Source organism: Phalacrocorax carbo, chromosome 25 (genome assembly GCF_963921805.1).
Source record: "Phalacrocorax carbo chromosome 25, bPhaCar2.1, whole genome shotgun sequence".
In the NCBI taxonomy this organism is placed as follows: Eukaryota; Metazoa; Chordata; class Aves; order Suliformes; family Phalacrocoracidae; genus Phalacrocorax; species Phalacrocorax carbo.
The window spans coordinates 3,084,619-3,110,970 of NC_087537.1; the positions used below are offsets into that span (position 1 = coordinate 3,084,619).

Sequence of the window (26,352 nt, forward strand, 5' to 3'; positions counted from 1 at the left end):
GAATGACCAAATGTGCCCGCCGTGCCGGGGGTCCCGGCCGCCCCCCCCCCAGCCCCGGGGCTCGGCCCCGCACCGCCGTCACCCCCAAAGGCGGCCGGGGGAGGGGGGCGCGGTGGCGGCTGCGCGCCCGCGCAGGGAGCGCGGAGCTGCCCGGGAGAGCCGCGCCCGGAAAACCCTCAGCAAAAAAACCTCTGTTCGGGATTTTTGAAAAAAATATTTTTTTTTTTAATTTTTTTTACAATTTTTCCCAGGGAAGGGGGGGGTGGGGGGGCAGAGCGGAGCCCCCCACCCGGCGGGCGGGGCGGGCGGGAGCGAGTTTTCCCGGGGAGCAGCGTTACATTTACATTTAATTGCAGGCGCGGAGGGGCCGGACCGTGCCTCTACTTGCAGCGCGGCGGGGGTGGGGGGGGACCCGCGGCCGCCCCCGCCCCTCCCCGCCCGGCAGCATCCCGGGCCGAGCCCCCCGCGCACCGGGGCTCCCCCGCCCGCCCCGTCGGGGAGGCAGGAAGGCGGGGGGTGAATGGAGCCGGGGCGGGGGGGGGGGGAGGGGGGCGGACCGGGGGGGCTCGTTGCTATTTTCAACCCATCTTGAGCCTAAAAATAAAAGTCTCCAGAAAAGGCAGGCGGGGAGGGAAAGGGAAGGGGGGGGAGGATCCGCACACGCTGCTTTGCCGACGGGGCGCTACCCGCCCCCAGCCCCCAGCCGAGATCAGGCCCCGTCGGGGAACGGCCCTCCCCCACCGTGGGGCCCTTTTGTGCGGGGAGGAGCCCCCCAACCCCCCCCCCCACCTTCCCCGAAGGCTTCCGCGGGGCTGCACATGAAGGGCTTAAAACAATGCCGGGGACAATAACCCCCCCCGGGGGGCTCCCCCAGCCGCCCCGCCGGGCCGGGCCAGCCCCGGGGGGGGCCGGGCGGGCCGTTCCCCCCCCCCCCATCCCCTATCCCCTGGCGCCAGGGGACCTCCCGGCCCCTTTGATGCCGAAGTTTTTTACACCCAGAAAAAAATCCCATTGAGGCAGCGGGGGAAAGGGGTGGGGGAGGGGCGCGGTGGGGGGAGGGGCGCGGTGGGGGCGGGGGGCTGCAGCAGATGGGAAAGTGCCTCCGACGGGACGGGGTTGGGCGGAGGAGGGGAGGGGGGTGGTGGTGGTGGTGGACACCCACACACGGACGGACACACGGACACCCACACGGGACAGGGGGTGGACGCGCCCCCCGCTCGGAAAGGGGGGGGGGGGATGTGCGTGGAGGTAAATAACGTAGTATTTAAATTAAAATAAATAAATAAGTGGCGGCCGCCCCCTCCCCCCCGGCCCCTCCCCCCGGGGGCCGGGCCCTCCCGCATCACCACGTGGCTTCCTCCAGCAAACATTTTCACTCATTTTTCCAGGTCGGTTTTATTTAGAGGCGGTGCCCGGCTGCCGAGAGGCGTCCGGTGACACTCCAGTGCCACTCCGCCGACTTGGGGGCCCCCGCAGCCGGCGCCACCGCCCTGCCCGCCGCCGCCACCCGCCGGAGCCGCCCCCTCCCCTAGGACCCCCCCCACCCCCTTCCTCCTCCTCCTCTAACAGCCGCCGCCCCCCTCCCCAAAAGGAAAAAAAAAAAAAAAAAAAAGATTTAAAAAAAGGGGGAAAAATAGGAAAAAGCAAAAAAAAAAAAGAGGGAAAAAAAGGGGGTTAGAAAAGAAAAAAAAAAAAAAAAAAAAGAGAGAAGCCCTCCAGGCGAGCCCCCGGCCCGGCTGCGGGGCGGCAGAGCGCGGCCGGAGCCCGACGGCGCGGGCGCACGGTGGAGCCCCCCCGGGAGCCGCGCTCCGAGCCCCGGCGCGCCGCCGCCCGCCCGCCGCCCCCCGCCGCCGCCGCCACCATGAACAAGCTGTACATCGGGAACCTAAACGAGAACGTGACTCCGGCCGACTTGGAGAAAGTCTTCAACGACCACAAGATCTCCTTCAGCGGGCAGTTCCTGGTCAAGTCCGGCTATGCCTTTGTGGACTGCCCCGACGAGCAGTGGGCCATGAAAGCCATCGAAACTTTTTCGGGTAAGCGGCGTTATCTCGCCTTCCCTCCCCGCCCGCTTCCTCCTCTCCCCCTCCCCGGATCGCTGCGGACCCCCCCTCCCCACCGCTCAGCTCCCCCCCGCCCCCCAAAACCCACAGGGGCCCCCCGCTCCGTCGCGCCCCGTCGGGGCTTGCGTTAGGGCGGCGGGGTGGGGACCCCCTCCCCCCAACTCCCCCCCCCCTTCCCCAAACCAGCGCGTGGGGGGGGGTGGAAGAGCGGGGGGTCCCCCCCCCACGCCGCCCCCCGCCCCGCGTGGCCCCCCTCACCCCCGCCCCCCCCGTCCGTGCAGGCTGCGGGGCGGCGGGGCTCGGCGCGGGGGTCCCGTCGCGGCACGGGCGGGTGGGCTGGGACTTTGGCCATTTTGATTTGAAACTGGGTTTCCTGGGGCATGTGATGTGTGGAGTAGCGCGAAGGTCGCCATGCTGCTCGCAGGGAGAGAAAAAGCTCCCCGGGAAGCAGATAATTTTTAAAATATTTGAATTTTTTTTTTCTTTTTCATTATTTTTCCCACCCCCCTCTCCTCGGCCCGGGCTCCCCCCGCCTCCCGCCGGGCTCTTCCCCTCTTCTCCCCCTCCCAAAAAAAAAAAAAAAAAAATCATCATAATAACCCAGCAGCAAAGAAACCCACTCCATTTTCAAAGAGAAATCCATTTCTGCCATGGAGTTACAATTTTTGAGCCTTTTAATGGGGGGGAAGAAATCTGCCCGGAGGACTTCTTGCAGGGATGAAACGAGGCGGAATTAAATAAAGGCAAAGAATTGGTCTCAAAATATTATTCCTCATTTTCTTTCACTCAGAGCGGGATGAACTAAGGAATTAAATATTCCTAAGGAACATTGTCCAGACACTAACTCACCACTCCCTCCCACCGCTTCCCATTTGAAGCCAGTCTTAGATTTAATAAAATGCACTTGTAAAGGAATCGGAAAATGTATTTGTGCGTAGTTGGTCGTAATTTGAATTAAATTGCGAGGTTTCACGTGATAGTATGTTATCCAAAGCTTTCTGACCACTCCACCCAGATTTTAAAAAACAGACACATTTTGTTTTTAGGGAAAGTGGAGCTTCATGGAAAACAGCTAGAGATTGAACATTCAGTACCTAAAAAGCAAAGGTAATCCAGTGTTTTAATTTCTATTTTTAAAATTTAATTTTTTAAAAAAATTTCTGTTGGGGGAAAAAAAAATGAACGTAAGATAAAGGAGGCAAAAAAAATTATACCCAAATATGTGCATGTGAAATTAGAGATGTTGGTGATTTGGCTGTAGATGCGTCCCCAGCGAGGTGAGAGGCAGTTTTGAGGATCAACGTTTAAATATTTTTTGGGTTTTTTTTTGTTTGTTGGTGTTTGGATTTTTGTTTTTGTTTTTTTTTTGAAGAAAACTTCCTGTGTGAGCAAGTATTGTTTTTGGTTTTGTTGTTTTTTAAAATAAATGGTTAAACAATTATCCAGCAGCTCGCCCAAGGTGATGGATGGCTGAGGCGTTTTGGGTTGGGGTTTTCAAACTTGTGGCACTGGAAGAATTTCCCAGCCTCGCTCGGTTCCTCCGCTGCGAAATGGGCGAAATCTTTTGTTTTCCAAGAGAACTGTAAAATAATAAAAAAAATAATCAAAAAAATGTTTACAAAAAGTGAAATTTGCTGGGATTCGATGGTGAGGACTTAGAGAAAAGGGAAAAAAAAAAAAACCAACATGGGGCTGGTCTCACCGTGCCATGTCGGGGAGGGATTTAAAACCCGGTGAGCACGGGGCGCTGGCCTAGCTCCTGCCCACCGGCAACTTTTATTTTGGGGCAAGAACTACGTTTTTGGCGGTTTCCATCTACCTGCCAAGCGACTTCGCCCGCCGCCGGCCTTGCCCAGCCCGGCCCTCTCCATCTTCTTGGCCCTTTGTTGTTGCGCGCCGGGCTGGCGTGCAGGACGCCGGAGCAAGCCCCGGGCACCGCTCGCCCCAGCCCCGCTGGGGGTTATTTATGAAATCTAAAGAGTATTTTATTTTATTTTATTTTATTTTTTTCTTTTTTTCAGAGAAACCCCCCCCTACCCCCAGCTCAAGGAGAGGCCGCCCGGGCTGAGGGCGAGTTAGTCCCCAACCCCAAATAGTCCACGTTGGATCGCGAAACCCGCGTCGGCCACGTGACGAGGCGGTTACTTCAACGCCCGGGCGCGGAGGGAGGAGGCGAAGCCAACTCTTCCTCCCCAAACTCTCCCAATTTCTTCGTCTCTTGACGAAACCCCCTCCCCTCCTTTTGGCTGGGCGGTGGGAGCTCATTTTGGGGTTCAACCCCTTGACCCCGCTTTGGGAGGTTGGAGGGGGGGGCTGCCAAACTTTGCAGCCTTGGCCGTGGCAGAGCGGGCTCCCCCCAGCAGGGGCTGATCCCAAAGGCCCCCAAAAAAAGAGAGAACAAAAAATATACATCCATTTCATAATTTCCTAGCTGAGATTTTATTATTATTAGTTCTTTTTAGCACCTCGGGGCGGGCTGATCGATAGCGCTCGTTACAGCGCTGGGGGACTCGCTGTGGCTTAATTATCAATGAGCAAAGGGGTGTTATTGGAAAGGCAATTACCCAGTGAAGGGTAACATAATAACACTCCAAAAAAAAAATCCCAACCCCCAAACCCCTCTTTTTTTCCTTACTGCTGCTGGATAATCGATAGGTTGGGGGGGGAGCAGATCTCATCCCCCCCAAGAGAGCGTGGGGGGAAAAATTCACTGAAAATGGGAATATTTCTTTGGCTTCTGTAATTCAAAGAAATGGGGGGGGGGGAAACTTGACAATAGGTGGAAGGAAGGTTGGTCTGCATTTCTCCTGGATCTCTTTAAACCGGGTTATGCCTTGTGTTGAGCTGCGAAACCCCTTTTTTGGGGGCTGGGGGGGGTTTAAAATGAGCCCCCCCCCTTCCCGAGTGCTGCTTTTAAAGCGACAGGAGCCCCTTTTGCTGTCGATCGTTCCGGGGGTCCCGGAGGGTGGGGGGGTTGGGGGGGGGGGGTGTCCCCGCCGCCCTCCGCTGTGGTCGTGGTTACTTTGTCTCACTTTGGGGAAGTAGTTTGTGTTTCTGGGTCGGGAAAAAAAAAAAGCAACTTTTTGGCAGCTGCTTGTAAACTTGGCAGGTTGGTTGCCCCAACCGAGCTTTTGGGGGTAATTGGGTGTATTTTGCTCCCCCGCCCTGGATAAGGGCTGAGATGGGGGGTGGGGGGGGTGGGGTGTTGCCTCAAATGCGCCTTTCCCTCTCCCCCCCCACCCCCCCGCCTTCTTTTTTTCCTTTCTGCTTGTTTTTAAGACTGGATTTTCCAGTTTAAAGGCACAGAGAACAGGAAATGGTTAATTAAGTGTGAGCAGTGAGGACAAAATCAGATGGGTTTGGTGGGATCTAAACCAAACAACCTCCCCCTCCCCCCAAACCTGATATTAATTTTTTTTTTTCCCCTTTAGAAATGTGGGAAAACAAGTCATGAGCATTGGTGCGCTTCCCAGCTAATTCAGAAAATAAAAAGAAGTTGTCTTTTTGGTTGTGTTTTCTTCTCGTTGAAAGCGCAGATAGGAATGCTCAGGAAAAACCGATTTGGGTGTTTTTCGAAATGAACGTGTCCGGTGAAATTGCCTGTTGTAAATAAATCTTTCCTCCTGGTGTTATTTCCTTCTTTAAAATCTCTCCTGTCCCTAAAGCCAATCGTAGAAATGAATTTAAAAAACACTGAATGTGTTACTGTGGCACAAGAAGGAGCGAGGGGGGTGTGTAGCTGCTGCACCAAAACACCCAAGAAGGATAAAATGATTTAGAGTTGTTTAATTACAGTGATTCTTCAACTAACACTTAAAGCTGCAAATTATGTTAATGATCATGGGGAACCATTTTAACGAAATACTTTAGAAGTATTAGACTGTAAAGAAATGTCAGTGCTGATGTCGTTTCATTAAAAAACCTGAGTTTTAAAGTTAGTTTAGATTTGTTTAAAGTATCTCATTGTGGTTTGGGAGTTAATTTTTGTTTAACTTTGCTGATAGAAAAACGTGGAGAAACTTAAGAGGGGTTTTAAAAAAAAAACCCTTAAAAATTATGGTATGCTTTATTCTTTGGAAGGTTAAAAAAGAAAAGGGTCTTTAAGGAAAAAAGAATTCAGTTTTTCCTACTTAAGATTAAGGATTGGGTGGGGGGGGTTGGAACTGGGAAGCTGAAAAGCCCGAAGTCGATGGGGTCGAGAGAATGAATGAATGAAGAGAGGAGGAGGGGTGAGGGGGGAAAAAAGTGAATCCATCAAGCAGACATTCCAAATATGAGGAATGTGGAAGTGAGTCGACCGGAGAGAATGAAACCCAGTAATTGGGGGGGAAGAGGGAGCTGGGTTGATAACAGCCCATGGACTTACAACTAAAAGGGTATTTTTAAGTCGAGGTCATTCACAAGCCAGTTGTAGGTTTAGGGGGTCCCTGTGCTCCCGAGCAGAGGTGGGAATTATTAAATGTTGTTAATGACGTGAGGATTTAGCGTATAGAAATTCCTAGTGCATGGAAATGGACGGAGAAATCTTAAAATTGGCTCTTTTTTTTCAGTCTTTGTTTCGAATCACTGTTTTCACACGGGAGAAACGGTCCCTTCGCGTGTCCATAGTCGTGCAATTAATTGTTCGTAACGAAATATTTTAAAGATTTTGCTAACAGCGAGTGTGATCTCTTTGTTTGTCAGCGTTAATCAAAAAATGCGCCTTTCTCCCTCCTGATGTTCGGATTCTCTGAAAATTGAGCTGAAAAAAGTTTGCTAGTTCTTTTCTGTTAAAATAAAGACACTCTCTTGAATGCTGAGGCAAAATACGCTTTTAATCCAGCCCAGGGATCATTCTCTTCCCCTTAAACCAGGTCTGGATACAAGTTCTAGTATCATTTAAAAAAATTACCACCACCCTTGTTTACAGCAGTGCTTGGAAATGGAAAGGCGGGATGAATGCTCCTTTCTGAGGATGCTGGGTTTAGTGGGATTTGGTTTGTTACTACTTTTTTTTGATTACCAAAAAGGGTAATAATCTGGAGTTCTCCTTCGCTTTACTTTTGTGAGCCCCCAGCTCTGAGCTGAGAGCTCTCTGCTGCTGGTTTTACACCTCTGAGAACTGCAGTAATTTGGAAATTAATAGGTTTTGATGATTTCCAGCTAGAAAAAATTGAAATAATTTGTCACTAAATTAGTTATTAGTAATTTGTCAGGAAATTTCATCCATGTGGTTTAAAACTGAGATAATTTAATCAATTTTAACATACCTGAGAGAAAGAATATATTTACCAATTTACAGCCTGAAGTGAGAGAAATGCCTTTATTTCCCCCTTTCCACGTAGGAGCCATAACTGGCAAATATGTCCAAGAAATTGCAATTTAACCGTAAACTTCATAGCCTCAAGTTTTGAACCTGTAGAAGACGGAGCCTGTCCCATGTAGATGCCCTTTGTTAAGAGTTTGATGATTTTTAAATTCCAAAGAAAGGAATAAATTGAATTCCCTAGAGAACCTCGGTGGCGATCGCTAGGACTCAATCTGCTTCTCCAGTTGAATTCATTTCTATCTTTGCCTTTTAGGTTAAAAAACCCGAGCAAACAGAGATATGGCCAAGGGAGGTTGGGGTTAAAGTACTCGCTTTGAAAATTGAGACCTTTCAGAATTAAAAAAAAAAGAAAGAAAAAAACCCGATTTTTGTGTCCCCCCCAGCCCAAGCCCCCAGCAATGTTAATGTTTTCCAGAGTTACTGGGAGGGTTTGGGAGAGTTCAGGCTGCTCGGGATGGCCCAAGGTTGGCCCAGGGCTTTGCAGCTCCATGCTGGAGCAGGAGGAAACCTCTCCAGCCCCTTTCCCTGCCGGGGTTACTGGCCCCAGTACCCGCCTTTCCGCCCCCTTCCAGATTTGCTGGATTTAGGAATGGAAGGTGCCTCCATCGATGCAGGTGGAAGGTGTGGGGTTTTTTCTGCTTCTTTTAATGATGCCACTGGTTTTCTAGAACAGTTTCGATGGGGAGAAGTGGGAGCCTAAAGCAAATGCATAGGGAAGCCCCCAGGGGATGCTGGTGTCTCCCCCTTCCCAAAAATGAAGGAAGGGAGTAGGAGGAAACTGAAAAACTGAGGGGAAAAAAATGCATTTTAAAGCAATCACAGAGACTTTTCTGGGGGTTTTTCTTGGTTTTTATTTTGTGGGTTTTTTTTCAGCAGAGGAACTTTTCAAAAGTTTTTTGGTGAAAACTCTCATTTTCATTGTGACCGGAGGCATTTAAAAGCTTAAGCAAGGATATGCACCCCTAAATCACCCACTTATGACCAGCACTGCCAGCTGCCTCTTTGGGTCTGTGGGTGAGAGGAGCTCCCAGCCACCGGCCGGCTCCTGATAAACTGGGGCATAGCGGGGAGGATCCAGCAGAAGTAGTTTTGCAAGGTCTGCCCGTCCTCTTCGCTGCCAGGCTCTGTGCTTGGCCGATGGGTTTGAGCCTTTGGGCACCTTTAAATTCTTATTCTGCCCAGTTTGAAGTGTGGAAACGGTCTGGGAGGGCCCTGCGCTGAGTACCTGGGCGGGTAAGAAATGCACTTGCCCAGGAAAGCTTAAAAAATTTAAGAAAACAAGTGGCACAGGAAAAAAATGGGTCAGAGATGGGGCTGATGTCCTACGCCGTCCTGCATCTGCTTGGGATGGCTTTTAGCTGCTGCAGGGAGAGGCACGGGGAGTGTTGCAGAGGCAGTTATGGACTAGTCCACCCACCAGGAAGGTTTTTCTTAACCTATATTTTATGAAACGAGAAGCCCAGCCCCACGGGGCTGTTTGTCCACTCCAGACACGTGTGGTGTTTTATCCCAGTGGCTTTCCCAGGTCGTCTGCCCGTTTCCAGTAAATGTGTGAACGCGGTGGGGAAATTCAGCTCAGAAATCTTTGCTGGAGTTTACCTGACAATTGCAAGTTTATCCTGGAGGTCGTGGAGCCGGGGGGATAGCAGGGGTCTCGGCTGGAAGGTGTTCTGTCTTTCTGCAGGAGGTGCTAGGAGGGTGTCCGTGTATCTCCATCCGTCTGTCTGCCCTTGTCCTTGCGTGTTTTCTGGTGAACCATGAGATGTTCTACCCAGGCAGCGGCGAGACCCGCATCCCTGCGGAGGGGGCGGGCTGGGGGGACGTTGGGGTTGGCCAAGGTGACCTCGGGAGGTCCCTCCCCACCTGAGTCCTGCCTTGAGCCGAGGGCAGGTGTCTTGGACCAAAGCAGGCTGGAGGTTTTGCACCACTCGGGTGTTGGTAGTGCCCCTGGGAAGCTGTGGGAAAGTTAATGTAAGGTGTTGTTTTAAGCTGGTTTTCTTAAAACCAGTGTGTGTTTTCTGCTTCTGATGGGCTAACCCGCTGAAGGGGAGTGGAAACCAGTTCCCTCCTGGTTTTTGTTCAGTGTCCATAGCCTGCTCTTGAAGATGCTGGAGCGGTTTTCATGGTTTTAAGTATATAGATTTAAAAGGGGGGGGGAAAAAATCATGCTTTAATTGAAACCTGCTCAGTTTTCTCCTCTGGACAGAGTTAGCAATGGGTGGGGCTTTCTGGAAAGGGTCTCGCGAGGGTTGGGGTCCTGCAGCCCGTTTCTGGCTCCTGCCAGCCCTTCCCGTAGGGGACACTGCCCGACCCTTGTCCCCTTCCCTGGGGTTCGGCTTCATTTTAAGAGCGTCTGAAGTGAAGCCAGCTGCTTTTTGGTACCGCTGAGGCTTTGGATGTGCCAGTACCTGTTCGGACGGGAGGCTTTGGGGTACCCGGGTGGTCTGTGTGTGCTGGGAAGTGCTTTTGGGAAACCGTTCGTTGTCCCCATGCCGATGCCTCGAGTCGAGCCCGCTCCAGCTGCCGTTACAGCCCCTGCATGGGAGTTTCCCCAAGGAGGCTAATAAAACCCGAAGAGCAGGGGGACAGTTTATTGAGATTCTGGCTGGAGGCGAGGGGCCAGGAGCTGGCAGAGCTCGGTGGGAGGGAGCGGGGACGTCGGTGGGGACGATGCCCAGCATGGGATGGGAGCAGCCAGGAGGGCACCGCCAGGGCAATGGCACAGGGGCAAGAGCATCCCTACCCCGCTCCCAGCTCCTGATGCGAAAGAGCAGGGGAGTGCAGCCTTCCCGTCAGGGGGAAAAAAAAAAAGAAAAGAAAATAAACAAACATAAAAAATCTGTCCGTCTGTCTCAGAAGAGCCCTCACGATCCGTCAGGAAATGGGTCATTTATTTTATTGTAACTGACACTTGGGAGCCCTGACATGGTCAGAGCTGAAATTTCACACTTTTCTGGCTACTGTAATTGTCTGGTCCGCGTGGAGCAAACCGGTTTAAGAAAATAAAACCCTAACCCACGGGCATCTCCGGCAGAACTAGGTCCGCGCTTTAGTTTTAAGAGTAACGCACCAGGTTGAGTTTAAGATGCTACGAACGCGGTCCGCCTATAATAAAAGCAGCAGCAGCCCCGAGCACCAGGAACCGCTGGGAGCTGGCAGGGCTCCATGCAGCGCGCGGCGAGATGCAAATCCCGCACGGTCCGGGGGTATTGCAATGTGTAAACAGCACTTGAGATTACAGGGAAATTGATTTGCACAAAAAGGAGAAAGTTTTGACTCCGATGAAGGTCCCGCTGCAGTTTCCTTTTTTACAAAGTTAAAAGCGGAGATCCTAGGGGAGCAGTCTCCGGGTCTGGAGTGTAAAAGAGACAGGAGAATTGTGATCTAGAGCCAAATAAAAGGGAAGAGAATTTAAAAAAGAAAAAAAAAAGGCTCTCAGGGCCAGATTTTCACCCACAATTGGAGCCAGATTTTTCCAACTTGCATTTAAGCGTCTAAATAAAAGCTCCGTTTTCAGAAGCGATTAGCGCCCGATGTGCTGAGCACTCTTGAAAAAATCTGACTGTCGGGATTCCTTCTTATTTCTTGAGATTTGGATCAGCCAGCTCGCACCCGGGAGGTTTCAGCCGTTACTGGCTCCCCCTGGCTTCTGCCCCTTCGCCCCCCGATGCTGCGGAGGCGGCTGCTGCCCCAAAGCCCCGAGGGGCACAAGGTGGCGGGTCCGGAGGAGTTACTTGTCCCCTACGTTTTAGCTCTTAGTTGCGTGGCGAGCTCTTGCGTTTAGTGCTTGTGGCGAAAGGCTTGTCAAACTATTTGGGAATTTCGGGAGCGCGCCTGGACCAAGGGGTCGGGAGCTGCGGATGAGGTGCAGAATAAGGGGCGCAGAGCTGCTGCGTGGCGAGGTGGGGACGGAGCGATGCCGGAGATGCTCCGTTCTCCCTTCTAGCTCTCCATTTTCTCCAGCGTTTATCACCTGCAAAACACTGGCTTTGCTTAAACGCCTGCGCGAAGGCCGTGGGATCAGCCCTGCTGGTTGCGTTGCGCGCAGAGCGCGACCTGCCATTAAACGGTATCTGTATTAAGGTGTCACGAGCAATGGCAGCGTTTACCTGCGAGGTGTCGGGAAATGCTGCGTCCTCAACGGCGACGCGGCCGGGGTGGGGAGAGCTCTGCGGTTCTGCCTTCTAACCAGGGCTGTCAGCCTCACCCACATTATTCCTCGCTTAATACTGGGCACGTCCAAGCAGACCTGACCACCAGAGTGGGTAGTTGTGTATGTATATGGATACACACACCTGTCTATGTGAGTATATATGTTTTCTTTGCTGTGAAGACGTTCTCGTGTGTTTTGTGATCTCCTGTGGTTCAAGCCTCCGGCATAAAAGCATTTACAAACAAATTGATCAAATGAGCAAAGACTAAAAGAAAATTGTGATCCCTCTAAGGAGGAAGAGCTTGTGGCTGCTGTAGGCTTTATGGAGTTGTTTGTTGGGGTGTAATTTCGTGGGAAGCCAAGACCCTTGTATAAATGTTGTACTTTTAGGCTCGGATTCACAAGGCTCCTAAGGACGTGCTTTTAAACAAGGAAGCCATCCTTTTGAAGTTAATGGGGCTGCTTCGATGGTAAAATGAGGCATGTGCTGAATTTGAGCCTAAACATACAACTTTATATGAACTTTATATAGTCATTGTTTAGCGTTCACTTACAGCTGAACTAATAATGCAACAAATTTCTCTGACATCCGTAGCCTCTTCTTGCTTACAGCAGGGATGCAAAGTGGCTGTGACTTTTACATGCGATACGTATCAGGGGCAGAGAATATTAGTGACTCTTTAAAAGCTATGGCTTGAATGAAGAGCTTTCCCCGGTGAGCCTTTATCCACCCCGTGATATTGTTCCTGTGCCTTACTGGCTGCACACCCCATCATGCCTGGCATGAATATTTGCACAGCGCAAATTTTATATTTAGTTTCCCCAAATACTTGTTCATGCAACTTTGAAAGCTACTTTCTGCCGCTATTTGTGCCAGTAAAACTTGGCGATGGGAATGTTTATGGAAGGCAGACAGGAGAGAGGGCATGAACATGACTGAGGGGAATTCACTTAGGAAAAAGTCCAGATCAGATATTCAGACAGCTTTGTGCTGGATTTCCCTAATGGTGCATTGAATTTACTTGGTGTGTGTTTGTCGGGCTGGCTTTTCATGTTGCCTGTGCCAAAGTAGTGGTGGGCTTTAAATGGCTTTGCTTCGGCACCGCTATTTACTCGGTAACGAGGTGAACGGCAGTGGAGTAGAAAAGCCCTACCCTTGCTGCTTTCCAGCTCCTGCCCTCTCCTACCCCAGCCTCAATCTTTTCCTTTTCTTCTCATATTCATGACCCCCTTGCTAAAAAAAGCCAACCCCAAACTAACAAACATAGGATGTCTTCCCCAATCTGGAAATTTTACATCTCCTCTGCTGCTGGTCCAGCTCGGGTGGGACGAAGGAAGCAGTGTGGGGGGGGGTTTAACCCTCTCCCAAACCCAAGTAGATGCCCAAGGACGAGCACGGCCACATCTGCGTGGGCACCGCTGGCTTCCCTGGCCGGGCCGTCCAAGGTGGATTCGTTGGCATCGTTCTTCCTGCCCCTGAAGAGTGATTTTTGTGGGCTCTGTTTGAGAAGCCTTGATTTCTCATTTTGCAATGAAAATGCTAGGTCGCATTTTCTTAGAAGAGTTTTGCTTTGCCCTCACCTCCTTTCTGAAGAGGAAATGCAAGAGAAAGCGAGTCTGCCTTCAACCAGATTTGGTGAACTCGGTTCTTCGCTTTAAAACTTATGCTGGAAGTGAAGAAGAAGAAAAAAAGCCTCACTTGTGCTTTTTCATCTCTTAGTTTCTTCTCTTCACCTTCACCTCCTTCTCTTCTCTTCACCTTCCTTTAGACAGAAGAAGGAAGCATTTTGATTTCATTTGCAGTTTTCAGTGGAAAAAACCATCGCGCTTTACCCCAGCTGGGCTCAGCCGCAGCCCCGGCTGCGACACCAAACCTGCCGCAGGTCTCTGTGTCATCCTCGCCAGGACCCGCCAGTGCTGGTGCCAGGGCTAGAAGGGGCTTTGGCAGCTCCCGTGTGGCGTCTGGGCTGGGACGTGTGCCCGATGCGGTGGGGACAAGCGTGCTGTTCGCTGCCTGGGCTGCTGGAGGTCCGAGCCCCACCCCCCGCCACCTTCCCACCCGAACTGGGAGGACCGGCAGGTCTGAGTACGTCATCACGGGTTTTAACTTGAGTTTTGGCAAAGGGGTCTCCACCCTTGAATTAAGTTCATAAGATAGTGTAATCCATGTTGTAACTTCTGGATTCTACCTTTACGAGTCCGCTTTGATCTCGGAGGGCTTGTCTGCATGCAATTGCTGCACTGGTTCAACCTGATTTGGCTTAAAACAGGCTTGATGCCACTGGCACGGAGCCCTGCACGGAGATGCTCTTATATTGATTTTTGATCCAGTCTTATCTGACACATCTGTACCTGCCAGGCACGCGGGGCTGTGGCACCGTGCTGCTCTCCGGCGCGGCAGTGTCGTAGCAGAGCAGCCCTTAAAGCCGCCGGTCCCCACGCTGCCGCCGCCTCCTCCTCCCGACAGACCTCAGTCGGAAAAACCCTCAGAAGTCACACACAGTTTTGTTTCCTCTTCCTTTCTCGTGCCGGTGCTGACACGTGCTTGTGCACCTGGAGTTGTCGGGGCCCTGAATCCTTGCAACTCCCCTCGGCTTTAACGAATCCCTCCTTATTTCCCTGGCTCGAAGTACTTCGAGCCTGTGGGGTTGTAAGATCTCCAGTAAGAGGCCAATACCCCACTGTCCTGGGGGGCAGGAAATACAGACTAAAAAGATGGCCCTGGCCGCTTTCTGTAGGCAAAATTATGTGAAACATATCTGACTGACACCTGTCAATCACCCTGGTAATGAAATTAGAGTGCACCCGCGAGCACGTGCTGATGGGGTTTGAGGTGCTGACGCCGACTGTGCGGGAGGTGCCCAAAGCTCCGCTCGGCTGCTTTGCGAAGCCTGAAGTTATCTCAAAGCTTCCCTGAGCCCGTAGCACCATCAGAGCCACTGGAAACCATTTAGAAATACATCCCGGGCACTGGAGGAGGGTAGAGGTGCCCTCTCGTGGCGAGGAGAAGTGGGTGAGAGGTTCATGGGTGGCCCCCAGCTGCCTGCTGAAACCCCATCCCAGCACCCTAGCGAAGGCAGTAACGACGAGCGGGAGTTGGTGGGATGGTGCTGTGTGTTTCACACCATCTGAGCTCTTTATTTTATGCCTTGTTGGATTTGGGGGAGGGTGGCAGGAGACCTGGTGGGCTGAGACATCTCCCGGCTCGGTGGCTGATGTTGTAGCTCGTGGAGGCAGGTGGCTGAGCGAGAATCCACGCTTAGGATGTTTTCTATTCAAAGTCAGCCCTGGTGGGTGAAAGAAGATGCTCTGAAACGTGCAGAATGTGCCAAAATGCAGAATATACTTTACCTTTGTGTGCTTTTATTCAGGTTTTTATATCAGTGTCAGGGGCGGCGGGAAGGTACCAGCCGTGCGGGTTGGCAGCGCTCCCTTCGACGCTTTGAGGACATGCAGAGGACACGGTGTGCTCCCTTGCCCCGCTGCCTCAGAGTTTGTGCTGTGCTCTGAAGCGATGGTCTCGAAGAGCTTCAAGGCCCTTCCACGAGTAAGAGATGGGGCAAAGAACAAGTCCTACTTCTGCCACCCCTCCATGTGTAATGGTCTGCAAGAAAATTTGCCTTTCAACTTCACATTTGTTGGTGTGTTCGTAGTCCAGCCGGTGCCGGGGTCATCTTTGATTACGGTCAGTTTGAGAATTGAAATTTTAGATTGCTCTTAAGGGGTGAAAATGCCTCAGCGTGTCTCGCTGGCTGCTGGGTCGCAGTGGGACCGAGCTGCCCCGCGGCTGGAGGTGGCTGGGAGGGAACTGGTGTCTTGTCTGCCACCCCTTTGTCAGAGGCAGCGTGTCCTGGTGAGGTTTGGGGTTGGGTTGCCGGTTGTGGGAGTCCACCTAGTTTAGCTGGGCTTGGCTTTGGGGCATGTTCAGAGCATCAGAAAGAGCCTTTCAATACGTGGCAACCCGCCAGCAAATTAGAATGGAAAGATAATGCAAAATGGATGCATTGTATAAAACTCATCCATCTTTCCTCTCTATTACTTACTGTTAAACTTGTCCTGTCTGCAGATACTTGATGTATTGACTTTGGCAAGGACTGACTGCAGAAGCCTGGGGAATGATTAGAGTCTTCCTCCGGGCAAGTTGAGGATAAGGGCTTTTGAGATTTCTTTGAGATTTCTTGCATCTTTTGAAGCACCGAGGTATTGACTCCTCTAAGAGGTTGGCACTTCCCTGGGTGGATGTGGCGTGTGCTCCATGCCAGCACCACCTACCTGGGATCAGTGGGGAAAATGAGGAGTGGAAAGGTAGCACGGCAGTTTAATGGAGGGAATATAAGACAAGAGCATTTTTCTCAGCTCTGGGCATCAACCAGCCCCTTCCTTCTGCACCCGAGATCCAGGAGCTCTTCTAAAAACCGGAGTGAGTCCTCCAGGGCTTTCTAAGGGATGCTCATGGACAACTTCTCATTCTCAGCAGCTCCCTGAAAAAATCTCATCAATTATTAGGCGTGATTCTCCATGTACAAAGCGGTTCCAAAAAAGAGCTAATGGGGAGAAACCAATTAGACAGATTTATTAGCCCAGGATCAAATTCTGTTTGCTGAGATGATTGATGGAAAGGATTAATCATGTCATGCTTGCTTGCCGGAGATAACTGCTAACCAAGGCGAGTGGGTCTGTATGAGATCCTTCCGTGGGGCATATGTCCGCTTTTCTCCGAAATCCCATGGCCGGCTCACATCTGGGTCCTTCCAACTGCAAGAAGCCAAATGTCTTTGTTGGCTTGGCCTGATCTTCTCAGGAGGGGCCTCTTGGATTGTTTCTCTTCAAAGGATGAGCCTGGTTTTGTCTCTGCGTTTCTTTTTGCTGCTGCTGCTTTAATCTTGTCATTATACATATTTGCATATTTCTTTCTCAACCTTCTCTTCCTTTCATTCCACCCCCAAATCTCTTTCCCGTCAGCCACCCTGCAGGTCTGGCTTTGCTGTCGCACATGCGCAGCCGGGACTCTCCTCTCTCGCCTTGGCCAGGTCGCCCAGCGAACAGCAACCACTGTGGCCACGGAGGCTTTTCACTGGTGTGTGGTTTATAGAGAGGTTGTTTCTTCATGAAGATTTAGGATATGACAGCGAGCAGGTCACTGGGGTTGGAAGGAAGGAAGAGCGCAGCTCGAAGTAACACAAGAGGCTTTTAGAAGAAAGGGTGTTCGAGATTAAGAGTCAAGTTAGTTTGTTGCTCTGTTGACATTAAGTTAAGGTCTGGTGGGAGAAGGTATTTTGGAGGCGGGGGGATGGTTCTCTGGGAGACCTTTGCTTTTTATTCATGGGAGGTACAGAAAAGCCATTGTTTAAATCAATGTTTCCTGAGCAGGCTGCAAGCTGGGTCGCTCTTCAGGACAAGGGATGCTCTCCTTTCCCATTCCATCCCTCCTCGGTCCTGCTCAGTTGTAGCACATCTGGGGGCTTTTCGATAGGGCTCTATCACTTTTTTTTCTTGCTCTGTGGGACTATTCCTGGCCTGAGCTGCCCCATATCACAGCCCAGGTCATAGTGCAGACCCACCTCAATCAGCAGCTTCAGCAGTGAAGCCAGGCTTTAAAGCAAGGGGTACAGGGGGGCTGGGCAGTGCTGCAGTGGGGGACCAGTGGTGGGGAGTGGCATGGCCAGGAGAGGGCAGTGATGACCTTAGCGCTGGCAGAAAACTTCAGTGCTGTAAAAAATGCCTTTAATACAGGGCTCACCCCCCAACTTTTAGGAAATGCTGGCCCAGATCTGCATTTTTTTTAAACTTTTATGCTCATATTAAATATTAACATGGCAGTGTTAATGCTCAAAACAAGTGCAATGACTCCAAATCTCAGCGCTCTGGTGGTTTTAGGCTCTTTGCAAACTCAGGGGAAAACTTTTCCGTGGTTCCTCCCCATTCCCACACTGAGGTTTTTCCTCCAAGCCACGAAGGCTCTGAAAGCTCAACCTGGACCTGCTGCACCCACGTGAGGAGCTGGGTCAGGAGGTCTGGATTCAGAAAAAGATTCAAATATCTGCATCTGCTTAAGTATGACTCAAACCTTAGCAATGCTGCATTTGAGGGAATAAGGATCGTTGGCCTTGCTCGAGCATCATCTGGTGAATCTGGTATGTGGTTTTTTCCCTGCCTTGCCAGCGTGTGAGTGCTTCCAGCGAGACCCTCGCATGCCTGGCCCTGCTGGGAAAGTCCATGGGACGGTGGGTTTAACAGTACAATGACCAACCGGCACGTGGGGAAGCAAAGAGATGTATTGGCTTGGAGGGCCATGCAAAAGATGGCAAATCACAGGCGAAGTGGCTAAAACCTGGAGGCTGATCCCACCCGAGCGGGTGGGCAGCGCTGGGCTGTGCTCAGCGGTGTGGTGGGGATCTGCTGTGGGCTCCCAGCAGGTGCCTCCTTTTTTGTGCTTTTCCTTGTCAATGAAGGGAGCATAGGGATAATATTCCTGCTTTGCGGAGATGCCGGCAAATGGGAAGCCTATCAATTTATAAGGAAAAAGCAAGTAATTCCAGCTACAACTTTTCTCTGAGTCCCCCTGGCAACGTTTGTGTCTTAGCAACCACATTTTCCTATTTAAAAATGTTTAAAACATTAAAAAACAACAACAACAACACATTAAGCACAGGATTAAGTGCTTTCCTGAATCAAAGCCTAACTAGATAAATGAAATGCTGTTAATTGAATCAGGGATGCACTGTGTTTTCAGCCCCCAAATTTGCATAACATTTGCATTTGATTGAAAAGCCATCATTAATGTTGTTCAGTTCTAGTAGGTCCCCCCATGTCTCTGGTTTTGGCCGTCCTCCTCCTGCCCCGAGGAGCTGCACAAACGGTTTCGGTAGGGGATGGCCAGGACGGGGTCGGTGCTTGGGGTCAAGGAGAGCCCAGAGCTTGGCCATACTCTGCCATCAGCGCTCGGTCCTTCAGTGTCTTGGTGCCGTTAGTCACCTCTGCTTTGAGAAATACATGGTGGGGGACGGAGAAGGTCCAGGGGGTGTTGGATATAAGAGACATGCTGTAGCCAACAGAAAGCGTGTCTGGCATACGTGTGACTGCAGAGCCCCATCCGCTGCTGCTGGCACCCTAACGCAGAGAGGTGGGGGGCAGAGGACCGGCAGCTCCTGCCGGGATGCTCGGGGTTGGCCATTTCTCTAGCAGGTGTTCACTAAATTAGCCCCTTGCTTTGGGGCTAAAGAGAAATCGAGTTGTCAGGACAAAACCTGGACCAGTGGGAGAAAAGGAAGGAAATCCGTGGGGCTGGTTGTGCTGGAAATGGCCACGCTGTGGGGCTGTTTCCTTCGTGGGGTAACCCCTGTGCAGGGGTGGTTGTAGCCACCTAAAGATGAGCCTGGTAGAGCATCGCGCTCCGGTAATGCAGGTGGATGTGCGTGTCCGTTACAGGCAGATCAAAGGGAACATTGTTTGGGGCTAAATGCTCAGAAGACGATAGTTGGGGTGACCAGAGCATCCTGCACCCTCTGGCCTCCTCTCCCTCCCTCACCGATCCCTCCAGCTGCCTCCGTGATGCCGGGGATGCTTAGGGCTGAATCCTGTTGCTAAAATAACCCCAATCCTTCGGCGAGCTCCTGCCGGCACCGCAAGGCTCCGTGTGCTGCGGGACGGGGGAAGGAGGCACATCCGCGGGGTGCGATGGGGAGATGTGGTTTTTTTCCCAGCCTCTGCTGATGACCTCAGTGGCTGAGGGTGCGGCGATGCTCCTCTCCAAAAGCTTTTTCCTGCTGGGAAAGAGCAGCTCCGGTGGGCCCTGTGGCCAAAACTTCATTAGGAGGAGGGGAGAGCAAGCCTTGCTGGAGCTCCTCGCCGGAGGCAGGGATGTGCCTGTGCTGGTGGCGGGGTGAGGAGTGGCTCTGCCCTCCCCCAAAATCAGCTTGGAAACACCAAGCGGGGCTCGTGCAAAAGGGAGGGGAACCCTCGAGCGAGGCCAGGCTGCGCTGGTGCTGCTTTGCCGTCAGCTCCGGCTCGCAGCGGCCAGCGCCAGCCTCCCACTGGCCACTGGCCAGGCTGCCTGCTCCTAACTAGCTAGTGCCCCTTTCTTGGGTCCCTGCCACCACCGCCACCGTGCCAGTCCACTCCGGGGAATTACCAGCAGATTCTTAATTAAGCGGGAGGCTCTGGCCACCCTCTCAAAGGCAATCGCTGGGGACGCATCCAGGGGTGAGAGAAGAGTGAGCCTGATGGCTGAATCTGTGCTTGGATGTTTCTCAATGAGATTTAAAAATTAAAAACCAAAACAACAACAACAACAAAAATACCCCAAACCTAATTTGGGATTCTTAGCGATGATCCTGCCTGCCTGGGTGATCAGGGTTTTCTGCGAAGGTTGCAGCGGGTACCAGTCGATTTGTGCTGCCAATGTGGCGTGGGCACCTGAGGCTGCACGGCTCCGAGGATGCGGCCGCCGATGCAGCACCGAGGACCAGCAATGCCGCGCGGGCTGGGAGGGCTCTGGGTGCATTAGGGACGCAGAGAGGTTTCCAGCTGGTTCCAGGGCTGTTGGAGACCAGCACTGGGTGTTTTCTGAACAAACAGGGCTTTCCTTTGCTGCCACTTTTTCCTTGTTTCATTTGAGTTTCTCCCTTCTGGAGGAAAATTCCCTCCTGGTGCACTTTGGGTTTGACCCACATGGTATCGACGGGCACAGGGCGATAGGGTGAGAAAATTGCATGGTACCTGGAAGTTGCAGGATCCTCCATGGCACTTTGCTCCGTCTCTTTGCTTTTCCCCTCGCAGAGTTTAATCCGTTGGTGTGTTGAGCTCTTTAAAGAGGTGGATGAAGGAAAACCCGAGGAAAGCCTTTGATGGAGCAGATCTTGATGCTCCCACTTGCATGGGGCTAATGAGGGACTGACCCAAGATGCTCATCTGTGGCGTGGCTTCGTGATGCAGGTCCCATCGCAGCCTCCTGTTACAGCCCGGTTGCATCAGGGTGGGTGGGTTTTTTTTCCCAGTGAGCCCAACCCATGGCTGGGGAGGGTTTACTGAGAGCGTCAAGAGATTTCAGAGCTCTCCCTTTGCCTCCCGGTTCGGCAGGAGAGCCAGCAGATCTGTACAGGGCTGCCGGCTACATTGGCAGGTTTTCGAGGGCTGAAGGATGGATGTGGTGGGATGCTAAAATCCCGTTATCACAAGTAGCACCGTCGACGTGGAGCAGGAGGGCGATGCTGGGATCCATCCCTGGGACCTGTGGTTTCTCTTCCCTCGCAGCCCTGCGGCTGTTTGCCCTCCACTCTCCACCCCCACTTTCTTTTCTTTTTGCTTTTTAAATTAAAAAAAGAGCCACCAACACATGGGAAGAAACCATCCAGATCTGCAAATAGATACTTCTTTTTACCAGGTCGATCAGCCCTCTCCGGTTCAGCCCAAGGACCTGGGAGGCTCCTGCCTTCAGCAGAAGGAGAGCAGCGCCCGCCAGAGCTGTTGCCTTCTCCCACAGGCTGGAGGTGCCGGGGCCGGTCCGTGGCTCCTGCTCGCCCAAGGGGCACGAGCACCAGTCCCGGCTGGCAGCCAAGGCTGGGCGAGCGGAGGTTGCGAGAGCCCTTCGGCAGCACGGGAGGGAGGAGCTCCTGCCTTTGGCACATCATGAATAAAAAGCCGGGCAATCGCAGCCTCGCGGAGTTATTTATTTGGAGCGGAGCTCTGCTCGGCACGGAGGTGGGAGCGAGCAGAACCGGGCTGTCGCGTTCGGTGGCGTGAAGAGTGGCATTTCGCGACGAGGATTTAAATACGGCGGGACCTGCTTCTAGCAAAGCAAATAGCGGGGTTTATTTATTCATGACTTCCTCTGTAATTCTAACCACAGCCGCTGCCGAGCGCTCGGACGGAGCCGGAGTCGAGCAGGGGCCGCTTGTTGGAGGGGGAGGTTTCCACCCGCCGTGGGGCAACTCCATGTCGAGCCAGACCTCACTGGAGGGTTGATGGATGCAGCCCCGATTCCACACCCCCCCCGGGGCAGGATGGGCACCGATGGAGATGGGCCAGGAGTCAAGTATTCGGAGTGCTGGGTCATCCCGGGATTTCGTGGGATCCCGCTCCGCTTTGTGCAGCTTACCCCGTTGGGCTGATAAAAGACCCGTCTCTCCCTCCAAGTGTGGCCTCGTGGGGATTTAATATCTGTCAGCGATGGAGGCCGTTAGGAGCGTCAAATAATCCCGGTGGCATGGTCGCGATGGGAGGAATTACCGGTTAATTAACATATTAATAAAAGTGCGGCGGCCCCGGTGAGACACAGAGCAGCCCCCTCGCCTTGCCTGGCTGGCGCGGATGCGGGCGATGCTCTGCCCGGGCAGCCGTTCCAGCAAGCTCGGCAAGGGAGACCCGATTCTTTTTTTGTTATTTCATTTTTTGGTTTTTTTTTTTTTTTTTGGTTAGGGGGAGAAAATTAGATGCCACCAGCAGAATTACGGTGTGAGGACATAAATGGCTCTTTTCTCTCCATAGCACATTTGATTCTGGTCACGTATGTGCAGAACACATGCTCTGCCCGTGCAGATGCTTGTAGCTATCTGGAGAAGTTTCCGTGGCAGGGGTGGGCAGTGGGAGACCTACGGGGTTTCCTCTATCACTTTAAATCCTTTTGACCCTCCCTGGACTGTGACATTCTTTGCATTCTGAATTTCTTAATCTCTCTCTCCCATTCATTTTGGGATGCGGATTAGCATGTAAACAGGAGGTCTGGTTTCAGAGCATACCCCCCCCTCCTTTGCTTCCTGCAGCCCCCCGCAACACGCTGCAGTTTTAAGGGTTGGTCTCTTTTTCCCCGTCTACCCAGTTTGCATCCGTAGTAGCGACAAAATTTAGTGTTTTGGAGCCTTCCCAGTGGCTGAGCTGATGGGAGCACTGAAAACCTTATTTTTTTGTGCTTTATTTTGACTTTTTTCATCTTTTTTTTTTTTCATTTTGTCTGGGGCGGCCCCAAATCTGGCCATCCCATCCCTCTGGTCTGAATCTTTGGGGAATCTTTGGTGACTTTGGGAAACATCAGTTCTCGTTTTGTTTGAAACCCAGCTGACCCAGCCAGCCCTTTCGGGGATTTTGATGTGTGTGGGTCTGCATTGGCAGCACGGATCGGAGGGGACGCTGGGGGCAGCTGCTTTTACCTTGCAAGGATGAAGGGGCTGAGGAGGAATCCTTACCTGTGTGGCTAAAACCTACCGACTGCTTTGGGCTGGTTCATGCTGAGACGATTTCTTCTCACTGACAAATGAGCTGAGCCACCTTCTGAAGTTGTGTAATTAGAAGATAAGGCTCTGGGATCTCATTTTCTCTCCTTTTTTGGATTATTTCACATGTTCATAAATACTTCCAATTCGAAGCCCGGGTCTGTGATGAGCAGGTCTGAGGGTGTTTACTCGATATAGTGCTGTGAGCGCTGAGCTGCCTGCCGTGGTCGTGGCATTTATCTTCCCTTTCTTTAGCCATCTTAAAAAATCGCTGGTTTTGGTTATTCCTGAGAAACAGAGGCCATCAGGGGGGACCAGCCATCCGTGGGGGGTTGGCACTGTTCACATATGGGTCGCACCCGAAAGCCGCATCTTTCGAAGCACTGGGCACCTGAAGGTGTCATTGCCTGTAGGTGGGGGATCTTGGGGTGTCCAGCAGCACATCGGGGTGCCGGCAGCCGTAACGGCGTGGCTGTGCACCAGTGCTGGAGCCGCTGGACGAGCCCGCGGCTGCTCTCAGCTGTCTGCAGCAGCTGCAGGGCGAGGGGTGGGCGGGCGGGGGGGGACACAGCGCCCCCGGGGTAAATTTGGCATCGGAATTAAAAAAAGAGTTTCTATTTTGGGAAAAGTGAGGTTAGGAAGAGCCAAAAATGCGAGCAGAGAAGCAACCTGAGACCCTCTTGGGCAGTGGAGCTGGGATGCCCGCGCCTTGATCTCCCCGGTTAAAATTCAGCCAGGTCCCACCAGCGGTTGGTGGCATCCCGAGGGTCGTCCCTTGGTGCAGGAGGGCAGGTTACGTGAACGCAGAGTTCCCTTTTTGCTTTCTAATCATTCTATTTAACCTGGCAAAGGTCTCTGCCTTTTCAGCCGTGCCCACGTTAGGGCTTCAGCCAGTGCCAAAGGGTTGGGGGGCGGATTTTGGCATCGCATTCTCGGTAAAGCTCTCGGCATAAATCCAGCACCAACTGGGTGTAATTAGCCAAAAGCCGTCAGGAACCCCGGTAGCGTACGAAAAGGCAAAACCTGATTAGATACATCAACATGCAACAGTTCAACGCAAGACGGACACATTTCGGACACCAAATCTGCTTTTTAATTGTTTTCCATTCATTTCAGGAGCCGGAAAATTCAAATCCGAAACATCCCACCCCAGCTGCGATGGGAGGTAAGAGAAGCAAGCTGAGAAGTATAGATCAGATTTAAGGACTAATTCCCCCCCCAGGTTTCTGTACTTGGGATTAAAGTTGATTTATCCTTTTCTTTGTTATTATTTGGGTCTAATTATACTAGATCTTTGTGTCCACGTAGCTTATTCCTCTTCCCTTACAGGAGTAAATTCAACTGGTAGAAGCATCGTAAGCTACACCAACAAAATCCCCATTAATAACAGGGTTATATGATTTATCTATTGTATAAGGAACAAAATGGATCCTTTCTTCCCGCTGTCTGCTGGGACCTTTCCCTGACTCTTCCCCCCCGGCCCCAGCTGGCTCCGAGGCCCCTCGGTCCAGCATCCTGGGGCAGGCAGGAGCTTCCCTCGTCTAATTGCTTGTGAAATCTTAATGACTAGAAAGCTGCCTTTATTGATTGATTGCATTTCCGTGGTCTGTCCTGACATTCCCAGTGTAAAGTACTTTTTTTCCCCTCCCTTTTCCAGGTTCTGGATGGTTTGCTAGCCCAGTATGGCACCGTAGAAAACTGCGAGCAAGGTAGGACTGAAAAAAGAAGCTGTATTTAAGATATTTTCTCCCCCAGCTATTTTTGGGGGGGAGGAGGGCGAGGGCGGACACGTGGTTTTCCTTTGTCAGCAGAAGCCATGGCTAAGGATGTCAAGAGGTCTCGGCCTGGGTGCTGGGGCTATTTTTTGTTCCCTATTGCTACAAGATGAGTCCCGTGCGATGGCTTTGGGGAGTGCACGTGGGCGTCCCCGCATCGGGTGCCGGGTCGGCATCGTTCCCACCGCGCCCGTGGGTACCCACCACCAGCCGCATCGGGGGAAGGTGCAGGATGCTCTCCTGAGGCTGGCCAGGGACTGTCTGTCTCCGCTCGGCAGGTTTTATCTCAGCCTCTAATGGCGATCAGTTGAGACAGGAGGTCTAATATTGCCCCCGGGAGGTTTGATGAGAGTAGAGTTACCATAACCCTCCTAGAAATGGAACGGAGGGCTTGGAGGAGCTCCCGGGACCGTCCCTGGGCTCTGGCAAGGGGTGGCAGGATGGAATTGGCTTTGGTGGCTTTGCTGCAGAGTGCAATGGCATACGGGGATCCTTTAAATAAGGCAGGAGGGTCTGTGCTGCCCAGGTTGAGTCCCAGCATAGCCTGAGCCCTTGGACACTCTTCTCCCTTGCAAGAGAAGAATGTTTGCAAATTCCTGGGGAGCCCCAGCAGAGGACTCGTCCAAGGGGGAACTTGTCTGAGCGGGGACTCTCTGCATTTCAGGGGGGCCTTGGTGTTCACGCTGCCTCTCTAATTTCTGCCTCTTTTGCTCACAGTAAACACGGACAGCGAGACTGCCGTTGTCAACGTCACCTATGCCAACCGGGAGCAGACCAGGCAGTAAGTGCCCCACGTCCCCTGGGAGCTCGGGCTGCCCTCCCTGCTGGGGCTCCGGCCCCAGCCCCTTCCCTGCTTGCAGAAAACAGGATTTCCAGTGCTGGGAGTCCGTTACCCCAGAATTCCTAAATTGTGGCTAAAAATGCGGCAAATCTTTGAGGAAACCCCCCAGAACTCTGATGTCTTTTCCTTCACCTTCAGATGAAAGTCCTTCAGAGGACATCGGCATCTTTAAGCTTTTCTCTGCAGTTCAATGTAAAACCATAACTTTTTGCTCAAGGAAAGGTAGAGGTTTTCTTGTACTTACAAGATTTCAGAAGTTATGTCTCCAGAAAAAGTAATAATGAGACCAAATATCACTAGTAGGCGTCAGGCAACATGTGTCCTCTCTGGCTGGTGGCCGTGTCGCTGAGGGACTTGCAGCTCCGTTCCCCAACCTGCCTGGGGAAGATCAGGCTTTGCACTAAACGCATATGGAAAATTAATTGGGGTTTTCAGTGCTGTTTATTTTGCTTTCCTTTCGCCCAAACGAAGGGCTGTGGGAAGCTGGAAGAGGGACGGGATCAGCACTTTCCTTGGAGGGAAGCCTGGAGGAGTGCGGGGATTGATTGATAGTTTTTTATCCAGGAAGGTTTCTGTCACCGAGGCAGGCAAGTCTCACATGTGGCCACCGTGGCTACACCACCATCCCTGGGGACGTCGCCTGTGGTCACTCCACCAAAGTGCCAGCTTCCAAATGGCCGCCTGGCTGACAATACTTCAGCTGTCAAACCCGCGGCCACCGTGAATTTGCTGTGGTTGCGTGCATGGCCGCGGCAAACCTTCACGGGGGAGCCGTGGTCTTGTTTCACTTTCTGTAAGGAAGGCAGGGTCTGGCCGCGGAGCCCAGAGAGGGGAATGCTCCCTGTTTGTCCTCCTCCTCCTTGTCCATCCACACCAGCCCTGCGCTTTGCACCCCGTAAGGTGAAATATTTTGGGTTTCTTTCACTGGGAAGGAAGCACCCACCAAAAGAGTTTCGTGCAAGTAGGTTTGTTCTCACATCTGCAGCCTTTCTCCCCTGCTTTTTC

At 52.2% G+C, this 26,352-nt stretch overlaps 1 protein-coding gene across 1 annotated transcript in view; it reads left to right on the top strand.

The window, feature by feature from the left end:
• Positions 1–1,386: 1,386 nt before the first annotated feature.
• The window catches only part of IGF2BP1 (insulin like growth factor 2 mRNA binding protein 1), a 34,236-nt gene continuing 9,270 nt past the window's right edge, over positions 1,387–26,352 (top strand). Inside the window, exons 1-5 of the mRNA XM_064473146.1 lie at positions 1,387–2,036; positions 3,110–3,170; positions 23,848–23,896; positions 24,389–24,440; positions 25,224–25,287. Coding sequence (XP_064329216.1) covers positions 1,862–2,036; positions 3,110–3,170; positions 23,848–23,896; positions 24,389–24,440; positions 25,224–25,287 — 401 coding nt within the window. The 5' untranslated portion in view covers positions 1,387–1,861. The remainder of the gene's footprint in view (positions 2,037–3,109; positions 3,171–23,847; positions 23,897–24,388; positions 24,441–25,223; positions 25,288–26,352) is intronic.